Raw genomic sequence first — 15,628 nt, forward strand, 5'->3', positions numbered from 1 at the left:
AGCATACATTATAAAGTAGTGACATGACATGTTGAAGTTAAATGATGAAAATCTTACTCAGACTCAACCTTAGTGTATCAGGAAATATTAAAAGCAATTATGTTTTCATTAAAGAGTATTCTTTTGTTAGGGTACAGATTTAATACTGTTAAATATCCAATTTTTCACAGACCAAGCTTTACATTCATTGCAATCCCACTTAGAATACCACTGGCTTTCTTGACAAGATAATTATAAAATTTATATAGAAATTCAAAAGCTGAAGAAGAACCAAAATAACCTTGAAAAGCAAGAACAAAGTTGGAAGATTTTTTTCTCCCTGATTTCAAGCTACAGAAATTAAGACATTGTTTTGTTGGCCTAAATATAGACAGATAGTTGAATGGAACAGACTGGAGAGTTTGCTCCCTACCCCCTCAAATACAACAAAGACATCAAGGTAACTTAGTGGAGAAAGGGACATTTTTTTTCAACAAATCATTCTGAAACAATGAATATAAATATGGAAAAAATGACCTAAGACCTTTAATATAAAAAATTATTCAAAATAGATCACAGAATCATAAATGCTAAACTTATGAAACTTTTTAAAAACTAGAATATCTTCATGTTCTTGAAATAGGCAACAGTTTCACAGAGGACACAAAAAGCTATTACCATATGAGGAAAAAGCTGATAACCAACTTTTCATCAAAAGTAAAACTTTTGCACGTGGAGAGACAATGTGAGCAAAATGAAAAGGCAAACCACAGAATTCACAGCATGTATATCTGACAAAGAACTGTATTCACAGTATAAAAAGTACTCCTACATACCAATGATAAAGAGGTAAATAACGCAATTTCTTTTTAACTGGCAAAAAACTTGAACCAAACTTCACAAAAGAAGACATATAAACGGTCCAATAAGCATATGAAAATTTGCCTGACATAAGTCGTCAGGGAAACTAAAATAATAATGAAATAGCACTTTATACCTATTGCTGAGCTGTGCTCAGAGGCTTCTGTCATGTCCAACTCTTTGTAATCTGATGGACTGTAGCCTACCAGGCTCCTCTGGCCATGGGATTCTCCAGGCAAGAATGCTGGAGTGGGTTTCCATGCCCTTTTCAAGGGTCATACCCATTGAAATAGCCAAAATTAAAAGATTGGCAATACTTAGAAAGTCCCTGGCAGTCCAGTGGTTAGGACTCCACACTCACTAAGGGTCTGAGGGCCTGGGTTCAATCCTTGGGCAGGGAACAAAGACGCATTGTGCAACCAAAAGACAAAGTTTAAAAAAAAGCTTCTTAAGGAAAACGTTAGTAATATTAATTGTTGTTGATGATATAGAATAACTGGAATTCTCATATAGATGAGATGCAAGAGAAAAATGGCATAACTTCTGTGGAAAATATCTTAGTACTTTGTTATAAATCCCTACCTTAGAGTCCAGTAATAACACATCTAGGTATATACTCATGAGAAAGGAGAGTGTAAGTCTACAAAACTAGTTACACATGGTATTTATAGAAGCTTTGTTTGTAAAAATCAAAAAATAGAACCAATCAAAATCTCCAAAAACAGAAAAATGGTGAACACACTGTGTTATATTCCTACAAAGAAATACTACTGTGCAATAAAAGGAAAAAACTACTGATACGAACAATGAATGAATAAATTTCACAGAAATAATTGAGGGGAAAGAAGCTACACAACAAAGCACATATACTGTATGATTCCATTTATATGAAGTTTAAAAACAGGTGAAATTAATCTATACTTGTTTCTCCTGTTCACTTGCTCCTTGGAAGAAAAGCTTGGAAGAAAAGACCAACCCAGATAGCATATTAAAAAGCAGAGACGTTACTTTGCTGACAAAGGCCCATCTAGCGAAAGTTGTGGTTTTTCCAGTAGTCATGTATGGATGTGAGAGTTGGACCATAAAGAAAGCTGAGTGCCGAAGAATTGATGCTTTTGAACTGTGGTGTTGAAGAAGACTCTTGAGAGTCCATTGGGCAGCAAGGAGCCATACCAGTCAATTGTAAAGGAAATCAGTCCTAAATATTCATTGAAGGACTGATGCTGAAGCTGAAACTCCAATACTTTGGCTACCTGATGCAAAGAACTGACTCCTTAGAAAAGACCCTGATGCTGGGAAAGATTGGAGGCGGGAATAGAAGGGGGCGATAGAGAATGCGATGGTTGAATGGCATCACCGCCTCGATGGTCATGAGTTTGAGAAAGCCCCAGGAGTTGGAGATGGACAGGGAGGTATGGCGTACTGCAGTCCATGGGGCTGCAAAGAGCTGGACATGACAGCAACTGAACTAGACTAGATGAAATTCATAGTTATATGAATAAGAAGAGTGGTTGTCTCGGGGCAGGTTTTGCAGTAGATAGGGATTAGCAGCAAAGGGGCACAGGCATGGTTTCTGGGCTGATGAAATGTCCTAGGTCTTGATTTGGATGTCGGTTACATGGGGCTTTCCTGGTGGCTCAGATGGTAAAGAATCTGCCTGCAATGCAGGAGACCTGGATTCCATCCCTGGGTTGGGAAGATCCCCTGGAGAAGGGAGTGGTTACCCCCTCCAGTAGGCTTGCCTGGAGAATTCCATGGTCAGAGGAGCCTGGTGGACTACAGTCCATGGGGTCGCAAAGAATTGAACACGACTGAGCAACTAACACTTGACTTCACTACATGGATGAACATGTTTGTCAAAACTCATCAAACATGAGTTGTACATGTCCAAACTTGCTCAGTTTAGTTTGCAACACTGCCATTTCCCTTCAGTTACAGTCAAGGATGAGAAGATCATTCAGAATCTGACATTTTGGCAAATAGGGAACTGCGGGCTTTGTATATGTTTTATCATTCTATTATTTCTTATAAATTACGATTTTCATTCCAATAATCCTGTGGTAAGACTGTCTAGATAAAGAACCACATAATGACAGTCTGCTTGCAGAAGTTTCCAGGGAAGCTGGAAAAAGTAGGACCATACCCCCCCAAAAGCAAAGAGTTTGCCTCATTACAGAGGCACCCCTGGGAACTGGACATCCCACCCAGACTGCACATTCAACCACTGATGTGTTTGCACTGAGTTACCTCCTTCTCCTGACTGAAGTTCTCAAAGATAGCTGTGTAGGACTCATTTATTTTCTTCCTTTCTTCTTCTGATTCTAACTCAAACTTTCTGGTTATCTTATGTTCTGTGGAGATGAGGAAATGACATATATGCGTAAATGTGGGAAAAATAGACACACCAAGAAAACCAGAATATCTGAAGATAGTAGAAATTCCAGACTGGGTCAAACTCAAGGTCCTTTCAGCCTGGTGTTGAACCTCTGACGTTCACCTGGAGATGCCTGAGAATGAGGTGAATGCGGCGATGGTTCTCCATCACATCAGCCGCATGGGATCTACTTCGAGTGCATGCGTGTGTGCTAAGTTGCTTCAGTTATGTCTGACTCTTTGCGACTCTATGGACTGTAGTCGGCCAAGTTCCTCTGTCCATGGGATTCTCCAGGCAAGAATAGAATACTGGAGTGGGTTGCCATGCCCTCTTCTAGGGGATCTTCCCCACCCAGGGATCAAACCTGTGTCTTACGTCTCCTCCATTAGCAGGTGGGTTCTTTACCCTTAGCACCACTTGGGAAGCCCCTTATTTCTAATACCTCTGGTTCTTCTTGTGTAGTTTATTTTGGATCCGTTACTTATTATTTTGTCCGTTGCCTCTGCTGAAATAATCACTATGTTTTCTTGGATACTCGAATCCTAAAATACAGCTCTTGGCTAACATGACTTTTCCAGCAATAAAATGTATTCAGTACTTAGCCCTGAGGCAGAGCTAGGCTTAAATCATTTTGAGGGGCTGGGAGAGCTGCCAATAGAACTGTAATACTAAACAGGATGATGGACAGGTGAAAGTCTCACACAAATCTCTTCTTCAGCATCGTGGTGTTGGGGTTGGGTAGGGAGGCAAACCCTGGGATCACAAGATAAGCCTGGACTGAGGTACACTGTGAGCAGCTAACATCTGGTCTTCCAAAACTGGTTGTAGCATCTTAGCATAGACTTTGACAACATGGTATCATTGTAGTATGAGTAGCTGGGAGTTTGGGCAACAACCTGGGCTGCTGCTGCGGCTAAGGCACTTCAGTCATGTCCGACTCTGTGTGACCCCATAGACGGCAGCCCAACAGGCTCCCCCATCCCTGGGATTCTCTAGGCAAGAACACTGGAGTGGGTTGCCATTTCCTTCTCCCATGCATGAAAGTGAAAAGTGAGTGAAGTCGCTTAGTCATGTCCGACTCCTAGCGACCCCATGGACTGCAGCCTACCAGACTCCTCCGTCCATGGGATTTTCCAGGCAACAGTACTGGAGTGGGTTGCCAGTGCCTTCTCCAATGACCTGGGCTACACCAAGATTCTAGGAAAGCCTCAAGCAGGAGCAGTCCCCATGCCCCATTCCCCAGCCTTGACTCCAGGATCTTCATGCTATCTCCTGGTTATCCAGGGAGGGAAGGGACTTGAGGATGAGCTTTCCCAGGGAGTATTTGCATTTAATGAGCAGTTTGTTAAAGTCATGGACTTCCCTGGTGGCTCAGATGGTAAAGCATCTGTCTACAATACGGTAGACCCAGGTTCCATCCCTGGGTCGGGAAGATCTGCTGGAGAAGGAAATGGCAATCCACTCCAGTACTATTGCCTGGAAAATCCCATGGACAGAGGAGCCTGGTAGGCTACAGTCCACGGGGTCACAAAGAGTCAGACATGACTGAATGACTTCACTTTCCTTTCCTTTGTTAAAGTCAGCTAAGTTGGGCTAGGATGTGGAATAAGTTTATAGAGGCCCCACTTCTGCCTCAACTAGTCCTCTAGGTCAGGAAGCAGAATCTTCAGAGATTTCCCTCTCCTTTTTCCATTTATGAAAAAGCTCAGTGCAGGTAGGAGTCTCCTATAGGGCAATCTGTGTGATCCAGGCTCTGTGCTAAGTGTTGGAAATGTTAAGAATACATAGCAATATATGAATATATCAAATCAACACGCTGTGCACTTTATCTCAAAATAAAAAAATACCTCAATTGAAAAATACATCAAACATGGCTTCCTTTGGAGGGGACATGGCAGTATAGAGACTCTCCATGTAATGGATCATGTTGCCCCTCTCCCAGAAAGTACTGGAAACTAATTCAAGAGCTTTTTTTTTCTTTTTTCTGGAACGTCGGACAAGTCTGCAATCCTACAGATGTCCCCAAGCTCAGTCCAGCTCGTGATTGCCAAACTTGCAACCAGACAGTTCTGGATGGTACAGTTTAGCCCCTTGGGTGGTTAAACGCCCTAAAAGACTCCATCCTGTTGCACTTTCTTGAAATCTCCACACTTTCCATTCAGGAGTCCAGCCCTGCAGCACATCATCTTTCAAGACGCCAAGGCCACCTTTCTCGAGTCGAGATCAACATTAATGCCAGTTTCTTTGGGCACCTGTCATCAAAAGCCCAAAGTTTCTGAACTCACTTTGCTGTAACAGTATCCTCTCCCGCTCCAGCTTCTCATCCTTCTCCCACTCTGCCTTCTTCTTTGACCACTTGTCCTCCATTTCATCATAAATGCTGTCCTGTTGGGGGGACAAAGGTACCATGAAGAAAAGCATCCTGAAAGGCTGCACCCCAGCCTGAGGCCCAGTACTGAGCTCTCTGCAGCTTCCCTCACCAGAGCCCCTGGCTGTGGGCCTCCATACATTAACTGGTGGGCGATGATTCCAGCCCTGGGACCCAAGACCCTAAAGATCAAAGCAGACTCTGTGTGGCGTTTGCCCTATTGGAATGGGGTTCCTTTGAAGACAGGCAGTTGAGCACACTGCATGTGTTCATGTCAGCTCCCTCTGAATCATGAATTACTCATTAATAGCACAGTAGGAAACAAGGGAAATGTCAATATGTTAATTTTTTTAAATCAGCTGTCCTTGTTTGCCTGGGACTGAGCTGTTTCCTGGGACTCTAGACTATCAAGGCCGAAAATTGGAAAGTCCCTGGCTACCTAGGACCCACAGTAGGGGCTTGCTGCCCCAGCCCTCCCCCATCCATTTCCCATTTCCTACTCTCTAATCCCCCTAGAATGGAATTGTGCCCTAATTCTGGCTTCCTGGGCTTCCATCAAATTAGCTGATGAAATGGATGGGCTATGTTCTAGGGTGCTGCCTGCTCCACTTGCTGAAGTTAGTGCAGAGTGATACAGCCTTTTTGGATGGCAATTTGGTCAAATGTGTTGAAGACCTTTTAAATGTTTATTCCTTTTGACCCAGTGTTCTGCTAAAATTAAAGATAGTACAAAGTACAGATCTTAAAAAGTGGTTTTCTTTAGAGTGGCGATAGTTCTTTTGGCTGTTGCTGTTGTTAATTTTTGAATTTCTTTTAAAAAAAACAACGAGCAGGTATTAATTTGGTCATGACAAACACATTCATCAATGGAGTCTTTTAGGGTCCAGAGGCCAAATCATCCTGCAAGCATGCCATAAAAGTCCGTAGGTTCACTTTTCTCCCTGGGTGCAGTGAGGGTCACTTAGGTTCAAGAAGACCGGGGATTTCAGGAAATTATTTTCCGGGCAAGCACTCTAGACTCATCTCAACATCATCAGCCAAGAAGGAGCCTTGCTTCTATCTCATAATCCACCAAGGAGCTCTGAATCTCACCTGATATATATGAAACATATTCTTCAAATATTTATATTCTTTTCCCATCTCCTCTGAGAACAAAAGGAAAACAACAGAGTCGAGTCATCATTATTCCTCTGAAACACATTCAAATTCATGTGAGAGCCCTCCTACACACCATCCACACCTTGAACTCATCCCATCAGTGGTGAAACCATGGTGCTGCCTCAGCAGTTGTACTGGAAGCTTATCAGAAATCAGATGCCTGGACCCCACCCTGAACCCACTGAGTCAAGGTCTCAGAGACAAGGCTCAGTATCTGTTGATAATATGAAGTCAGATGATTCTGAGGCACCCTCAAATCTGAGAACTAATCCCTGGGGGCAAACCTACAACTGAGGGTAAAAGAGAAGTAAAACCTTCTGTCTTTTTAAAATAACATTCCTAGTGTATCCTGGTTTTGAAAACAATTATCTTTTATTTAAAACAAAAATCTGTATGCGAGACAGCAAAAGAGACACAGATGTATAGAATAGTCTTTTGGACTCTGTGGGAGAGGGAGAGGGTGGGATGATTTGGGAAAATGGCATTGAAACGTGTATAATATCATATATGAAACGAGTCACCAGTCCAGGTTCGATGCATGATACTGGATGCTTGGGGCTGGTGCACTGAGATGACCCAGAGGGATGGTACGGGGAGGGAGGAGGGAGGGGGGTTCAGGATAGGGAACACTTGTATACCTGTGGCGGATTCATGTTGATGTATGGCAAAACCAATACAATATTGTAAAGTAATTAACCTCCAATTAAAATAAATAAATTTATATTTAAAAAAATAAATAAAAATAACATAGAAAAAAATCTTTTCTTTAGAAAATTGGAAAACTGGCAAGGTATTAATACTAATATCATCTTTAAAAAATATAACATAAAAAGGGAAGAATTTCTGCTTCTGCCTGTAGAGATTACTCTATAAACTCAGAATTATGAATGATACACACTTTGCCCTTCCCAAGGGCAGCATAAACAATGGGATAAGTGGCCCACACAACCCTTATAGGTTATAAGGTCATACAAATCACAGTGTGCTTGTTAGCATTTGATGAAGCACCAAAATGATGGAACAGTATTATATTTGTAGAACTTTTAGATATATTTTAAAAAGTGCTTTCATATTCTTACCGCTGTGATAAAGGCAGGTATGATTGTCCTCAATTCCCAGGTGGGGAAACTGAGACTCAAGGAGATGAAGGGACTTGTTCAAATCCCAAAACTTGGCTGCAGACACTTCTAACTTCTCAGGGTAGAGAGGTTGTTTGTTGACATGGTTTCCCTTTTTTTAGTTTCATTCTCAATCACTCCCTCTTCTTGGGCTTTAGAAGCAAACTTTGAAAGTCTACCCAGAGTGCAGCCATGGCCATGGGAATTCCTTTGCCCTCGACCTGCATGGTCAGCCTCTGCCCCCTTACCAGGGTCATCTCCCAAAACCTTACCTAGTTTGTCCTGGGCAGCCAACTTTTCTGCCTTCAAGGCTGCCTTGTAGTTTTTCTCCAACTCACCGAGTTGTGCTGCGTGAGCTTCCTCGAGCTCCCTGTGGGGCCCCAGGAGAAGACCACAGTCACCTGTGGAAGGTTCACCTGATCTCAGCTCCCCTCCTCATGCAGGCAGCTGGTGGGCAGGCAGTGGGGCCCTTACTTCCTGACACATTCTTCTGGCATCCATCCAGAAACGGTTGAGGAGACCTCTGTTTTCACCATCCACTATTTTGAATGGAGTCACTGGGGCCCATAGACTACCCCCAACAACAGGGTCTTTGCTTACAGCAAAGAAACTGTGAGCTGATTAACACCCAGGATAATTTTAGAGCCTAAGTTCTTGCCAGGCTCCATTCCAGGAGGCAGATGTTGGCACTGTTCAAGAAGGGCATTAAAACACAAGGCTGTAGGAGCTGTCAAGCCAAGAAAAGACCTGGAGGAACCTTAAATGCATACTGGTAAGTACAAGAAGTCAGTCTGAAAAGCCTACAGGCTGTATGATTCCAACTGTATGAAATTCTGGAAAAGTCACATCTATAGAAGTGGTCAAAAGATCAGTGGTTTCTGGAGGTTAGTGGGGAGACAGCAATGAACAGGCAGAGCCCAGAGGATTTTTAGGGCAATGAAATTATTCTGTATGATACTGTAATGGTGGATACATGACACTAAACATTTATCAAAACCCATAGAATCTGAAGTATCAAAAGTGACCCCCCTGATGATCCAATGGGTGGGAATCTGCCTCCAAAGCAGGGGACATGGGTTCAATCCTTGGTCAGCGAACTAAGATCCCCCATGTTTTGGGGAAATCAAGGCCGAGTACCACAACTAGAGATGCTCTTTCACTGCAACTGGAGAAAGCCCGCATGCAGCAATGAAAACCCAGCACAGCCAAAAGAAAAGAAAAGGAGTGAACCCTAACCTAAACGAAGACTTTGGGAGAGGCTTATTGGTTGTAACAAATGCCCCATGGTGGTGGGGCAGGATGTCAATGATGACGAAGGCTGTGCAGGTGTGGGGCCAGGGGGTATGTGGAAATTTTCTGTACTTTATGTTTTACTGTGAATCTAAAAAATAGTCTATTAATAAAATATGTAAGTTAATTAATTAATTTAAAAAATTAAAAGCAAGTTTGCAACACCTATGAGGACTTTTCTCCAGCAGGACTAAGAAAGGGACTTTGTGGGTCTTCTCATTCACACAGACAACACATTTCCTTTTTCTTCCCCTTGGTTTGTCTCTGCAGCTCTGGCTCCTGCTGTCCCATACTTTCTTCTCATTTTGCCCAGCCTTGAGCTAGCAGCCAATACGGTTTGAGGAGAGGAGAGGAAGAAGAGGGGGGCAGGGAGAGACTGGGCTGAGAACAATAGTAGTTTACCATGGAAATCTCATAGAAAACTGAAAACTGTTTCTTCTTAGCAATCAACTGAAAGGGAGATTATAATCGAAATAACTGGATGATAAAGCACAAAGTCAGGAATAACCTCTGTGCTATGTTTCAGTGGCCTCAGATCAAACCATCCTGCTCTCCAAAGACATGTCTCTCATCTCCCCCACCCCTTGCCACCCCATTGTCTGAAATCCCAGTGAACTGAAATCCTGCAAGGATACAGGAACCTTAGGACCTGCAGTATACAGGAACTTGTGCCAGAAAGCATACCTCGTCTTGCTTTCAAAGTTCTTCTGCATCTCGGCACAGCGGAGATCCATTTCATTAGAGAGCTGGAAATGAGGCCAGGCCAGTATTAACAAGACAGGAATGAGGACCCCACTTCCACTTCAACTTGCAACTTCTGAGAAGCCTTCCCATTCATGGGGTACCCCTCACTCCCCTCACCTCTCCTACATAGTTACTGAAGGCATGAAACAAGTCTTGCCTCTGTCATTTGGTATGAAACCAGGTCATGATGTTGGTGCATGGAAACCATTCCTTTCACTGTTTTTTTTCCCCCTTTGGCTGGATGTAATCTCTATAAGGTCATGGCCTTTGGATTTGGGAATATGTAACTCAATTGAGCAATCATTTATTGTGCCAAAAGCTTGACCTGGAAACATCAAACAGGCCTAAGACTCAGGCCCTGTCTTCGATGAACTTAAAGACCATGTTAATAAGTCCTTGGCAGAATGACTGTGTTTCCAGAGGCAGAGAGTGCTCAGTTGCAGGTGACCCTCTGTTCTAACACATTGGGTCCTCTGGCTGGTGTCTCAGGAGGAATGGACACTGCCAGCTGGGATAAGGGTTGGGGGGCCAGCACTTCTCCCCTTTGTGCAGTCACACAATGTGGGGTGTGACGGGAGGAATGTGAGAATCACAGTGTGAAGTCTCTCCATTGAAATAATCTCTAAATATGTCTTCAGTAGGGCTGGTGTTTTGAAAGCGTGTGTTTTGCCCAATAACCCACCAAGGATGAGTTGAGTGATCTCATGCAAATTATTTAACTTCCTGAGTCTCAATTTCCTCTCTGTATAAGGTGACCACAAAAACAGCGTTTTCAGAGAAATACAGGGATGAATCACCAGAAGGGAAGGTCTCAGCCTGAGTCCTAGGCTGGGTCACTATAGGATTCAGACACACCTGGGGTGTGTCAGAAGGTGAGGGGCTGCCTGGTGGGAAGTCACCCTTCACACATGGGTTCCAGTAACAGCAAGCATGAGCGGATGGGAAAGAGATGTAAGTGTCGCTCTGGTTTATCACTCCAGCTCAGGACACCAGGCACCCCTGCTTGGGGTGGGGGAGAAGAGTCCATGATAAAGCAGATGGTAAAATCTAAAGGGAGTGTCACCACAATCCCCAGGAGACAAGAAGAGTGCAAACTGAAATCAACAGATTCGGGAGAGTGGGCTTCAACAGTTTCAATAGCAACAGGAAGTGGGACTGGAGGCTTCTGGGCAGTTTTTGAGCAAAACTAAAGTAGTGGTCACGCTGGTGCCATTAGCAAGAATTTCAGCAAGGTCTGAAATTAAACTCACCACACAGGGCATAGAGGGCTCTAGTGGAAATTGCTGGTGCCCCCTAGTGGAGCAACCCACTCCAGTACTCTTGGCTGGAAAATCCCATAGATGGAGGAGGGTGGTAGGCTATAGTCCATGGGGTCGCAAGGAGTTGGACACGACTGAGCGACTTTACTTTCTTTCTTTCCTAGTGGAAAAGATAGTAGCATTGAGCATGCCAGAGATACCCAGGGGGCTCCTGCAAATTGACTTAGGCCTGAAGATCAAACCAGTCAGTCTTGAAAGGAAATCAACCCTGAATATTAATTGTAAGGACTGACGCTGAAGCTGAAGCTCCAATAATTTGGCCGCCTGATGTGAAGAGCCAACTCATTGAAAAAGACCCTGATGCTGGGAAAGACTGAGAGCCGGATGAGAAGGGGACAACAGAGGATGAGATGGTTGGGTGGCATCATTGACTCAACGGACATGAGTTTGAGCAAGTTCTGGAAGATAGTGATGGACATGCTGCAGATAAATGGGATTGCAAAGAGTTGGACATGACTGAGTGACTGAACAACAATTAGAGGAAGGACTTGAGTTCTTGGCAATTATGGATGAGGATGGAGTCAGAGAAATACAACGGGGTGACCACAATCTTATCTGCAGAGCTGTTGCTTGGGCAACCTGGCTCCCATGAGTCAAGAACTTGGCCCCTTGCCTGGAACATAGCAGGTCATCTGAAGCTATTGGTCTTTCCCCTTCCCATAGCTCACTCAAGGACCACTCACCAATTTTTGGGCAGAACGATGGTCTCTGTTCATTTGCTCTATGATCACTGTCAGCTCTGAGATCTGTTCTTTGAGGTCGGCAATGATATCAGTCCTGTGGGACAAGTAACCCATCACCCACAGAGCTTCCAGGCTGTGCCGGCCAGGGCTGTCCCTGAGCATGGCCTGCTCTGGCCCAGTGAGAGCCAGGCTGTGTTCTGCACTTCCTCCATCATCATGGGGTAGGGGTGCAGGGGCAGAGGGTGGGCTGGGAGAAGGAAATTTGGCAGTAAGGTTGTTGAGCTCAGACACAGCCCTTTTGGGTAGACTGGCCAGAAGCGAGTAGGGGTAATTTGGTGACTCACTAGATTAGAAGAGAAAGAGGAGGATGTCAGAAATCTATTAGGGTTTGACTTTGACTCAGTAAAGATAGTTGAAATGGAGGAGGGAGAAGATCAGAGGATTAGGAAATGAGTTGGGGGGAATAGAATTGATGCTGACAGAGACTCATAGACAAGGAATGGGCTGGAAACAGGACAAAGAAGGGATTTATGAATGTGGCTTTCAGAATAGATTATGGATTTTTGTGTTTCTGGAAGAAAGTGAAAGTGAAAGTGTTAGTCATTCAGCTTTGTCCAACTCTTTGTGACCCCATGGATTGTAGCCCACCAGGCTCCTCTGTCCACAGAATTCTCCAGGCAAGGATACTGGAGTGGGTTGCCATACCCTTCTCCAGGGGATCTTCCTGACTCAGGGACTGAACCCAGGTTTCTTGCATTGCTGGCAGACTCTTTACTGACTAAGGGAAGACCTGAATGGTCTTCACAGACAAGGAATGGGCTGGAAACAGGATAAAGAAGGTATTTTAGAGTGTGGCTTTCAGAATAGATTATGGATATTTGTGTTTCTTGGGCCTCCATGAAATCTGTAAGATTATTCAGCACTCTTTGGTTGAGCTGGAGTTAACAGGGAGGCAGGCAGTGCAGCAGACATGAGGTCCTTAATTCAACAGGTCGAGAAAAGAAGAAAGAAGATGTAGGAGGAGATGGGGAAAGAGGAGATATGAGTTAGAGATTCAGGAGGAAAAATGAAAAGGATGTGGGGACTGACTTTATATGGTCCTGGAGGATGGGGAGTGGGTGAGCCTTGAATGACAGAGGGGGTGGCGTAGGCTCAACTGGAATGGAATCAGGCCAGTCTTACACACCGCATCTCTCAGAGGCATTACTGAGTGTTGTCTTTGGGCATAAGGGAAAAGATGCAGACTCGGGCCTCCCAGAAGTCCTGACTTTACTCTCAGTTCTCATTCTTCAAATTCAGACCATTGTATGACTATTTCATCTACTCATTACCTTCAGGAACAACTACTCTCCTTTAGGATGAGTGACACCAACCCAGTCATTTTCCAGATCAGCTGCCTGACTCGTCCGTCCATCCTCCTGACTCCAGTGGGCTCTGAGCAGAGAGGTGGGTACAGAGAGGTGCCAGCACAGGGCTGAGTGAAGGGACACTGTGGACTGGGTGGCAAGTGAGGGTTTGTCCTTGGGACAGGAAGGGAGAAGTCTGGGGAGCTGGAGGGAGTTCAAGGGCATTACCTGGAAATTTTGACTTTGCCCATGTCCTCCGATTCTGAATGTTTTTTCCTATCAAACATCTCATCTCCCAAGGTGACAGAAATCTGCTCCCTGTTCCGAACGAGGCGGTAGCCAGGTGACACGTTTATCACTTCCTGGGCATCAAGGTAGAATGTGAGGTCATATTGCAGACTTGGAGTGTTGGGATTGCTCCAGTATTCCTCTAGGGCCTTACTCACATCTTAGACCCACGAGGTGGGGTGTTCCCCTGTAGCCTCCCCCAGTTCCCTCTCTCCTGAAACCAAATTGCAAGACTCAGCTGGTCCCTGGGTCATAGGCTTTTTCAAACCCAACATGTGCAAAACCCAAATGCTGACCCCTGCTCCCCTCTCTGCCTCTGAGCCCTGCTCCTCTTCTGCATTCTCCTTCCAGATGCCAGGAGGCGGCTGGGCATTGTGGACGCTGCTCAGGTTTTGGAATTAGATGGGCCTGAGTTTAAATCCTGACTCTGCCAGTAGCCACAGTTATTCAGCATCTCTGAGCTTCAGTTTGCTTATCAGAAAATGAAGATAATAACTCTTCATCAAAGAGCTTTTTTGATAAATAAACAAAATAACACATGAGAAAATACCTAGCACAATTGTGAGCAAAACAAAACAAAACCCTCAAAATTCTAGTCAGTTCCACCAAATCATTCATCTGGGCGGGGCAACCATCCAGTGTGGACCAGGATAATGTACGGTCTTTTTTAAAAAGATTTTTTGATGTGGCCATTTTTTTAAAAATAAAAAAAGTAGTTATTGAATGTGTTGTATTGCTTCTGTTTTATGTTTTGGTTTTTTGGCCCCAAGGCATGTGGGATCTTAGCTCTCTGACCAGGGATTGAACTGCACCCCCTGCATTGCAAGGCGAATTCTCAAGCACTGGACTGCAGGGCTGGTCCCAGATGTACTGTCTTGAGTTGTGCAGGACACCCTGTAGCATCTGTTACCTCCTAACTCTGCCTCAACCTCATCCTCTCTTCACCACACCCCTGCCCCTCATGTGGTCCAAGGCCGCTGTCATCTTGCTCCTTGGCTCTGCTGATCTCTTCTCAGTTGGCCTCTCTGCCTTTAGTCTGGCTCCCCTAAAGTTCATCATCCTCCCCACCTAGAGGGCTATTGTATTTTTGTTTATTTTTTTTTTCCTGACCATCAAGAGACTGTGTGATCTTCATATAAGACAGGCGGAGCCGGGGAAGAGAGGCAAGGAAAATAGATATAAGCAGAGAGTGTAAAAGGGGCCAATCATACCCCACTGGAGGGCATTTTCTAAAAATGTAAACCTGACCTGTGTCAGACCCCTAAAGGCTTCCAGACACCAAGAGAACTAGGTCTAAACTCCCAGGCAGGTGTCATGTCCTTCTGGGTTTGGTCCCATCTCTTTCTCTAGCACCCTCCTGTCCATGCTCCTTTCCTCTCATCCTCCCATCCCGGCTCCTCTCAGGTGCCCTGGTGGTCTGTCCCCTTGTCTTTGTGGGTTCCCAAGTGCAGCAGAGGGTTTCCTGCATCTGGGCTTAAGCTGTTCCCTGGCCTGGACTGATTGCCACCATCTGGTTTCTGTGGGAGACTCACCTCACCCTACACCCTACAAGGCAGCCGAAAGTGGTTAATAAAATGCCTTCTCTAGGATCCGGCTGAGCTGAGTTCAAGCCCTGGTTCTACCCCTTACCAGTAACACATTAAATGTGATCTTGACAGATGCTCCTCAGGGGATCATTGCACAGATTCGAGGAGGAGAGTGTGTGTAAAAGATCTATGTCTTCACATAGCGGGTCTCAATAAATGTTAGCCCCACTGCCCTCTTCCCGGTTTTACTCACATTAGCTAATTTATTGCTCTCCTCTTGTTTTCCTAAATGGACTTTCATTCTGTAAGAGAAAGGCATGCTTAGAAAGCAGTCGGGGGAAAAAGGAAGGTTGGTACACAGATTGTGATGAAATGATAGGTAGTAAAAAAGTAGGAAATCAACCCATCACTAGCCTAATAGTAGAACCATTCCTAAAACAAGGGCCTAGAAACTTGATATGAAGATCCAAGCACTCTTCTATGAGCCGGTGCCTAAACTTCAATGCATGTGCTTTTTAGTGACATCCTTGCTGTGTCTGCACAACTGCCTTTCTTCCTGTTTGTACTGGAAATC

General features: G+C 44.5%; 1 protein-coding gene across 1 annotated transcript in view; it reads right to left on the minus strand.

The window, feature by feature from the left end:
• The window catches only part of FLACC1 (flagellum associated containing coiled-coil domains 1), a 29,940-nt gene that overhangs the window by 11,442 nt on the left and 2,870 nt on the right, over positions 1–15,628 (minus strand). Inside the window, exons 3-10 of the mRNA XM_052635863.1 lie at positions 15,308–15,356; positions 13,469–13,602; positions 11,895–11,988; positions 9,833–9,894; positions 8,131–8,228; positions 6,675–6,727; positions 5,500–5,599; positions 3,088–3,191 (exon numbers count right to left, since the gene is read on the minus strand). Coding sequence (XP_052491823.1) covers positions 3,088–3,191; positions 5,500–5,599; positions 6,675–6,727; positions 8,131–8,228; positions 9,833–9,894; positions 11,895–11,988; positions 13,469–13,602; positions 15,308–15,356 — 694 coding nt within the window. The remainder of the gene's footprint in view (positions 1–3,087; positions 3,192–5,499; positions 5,600–6,674; positions 6,728–8,130; positions 8,229–9,832; positions 9,895–11,894; positions 11,989–13,468; positions 13,603–15,307; positions 15,357–15,628) is intronic.

This window comes from Budorcas taxicolor, chromosome 2 (assembly GCF_023091745.1).
Source record: "Budorcas taxicolor isolate Tak-1 chromosome 2, Takin1.1, whole genome shotgun sequence".
Classification (NCBI taxonomy): Eukaryota; Metazoa; Chordata; class Mammalia; order Artiodactyla; family Bovidae; genus Budorcas; species Budorcas taxicolor.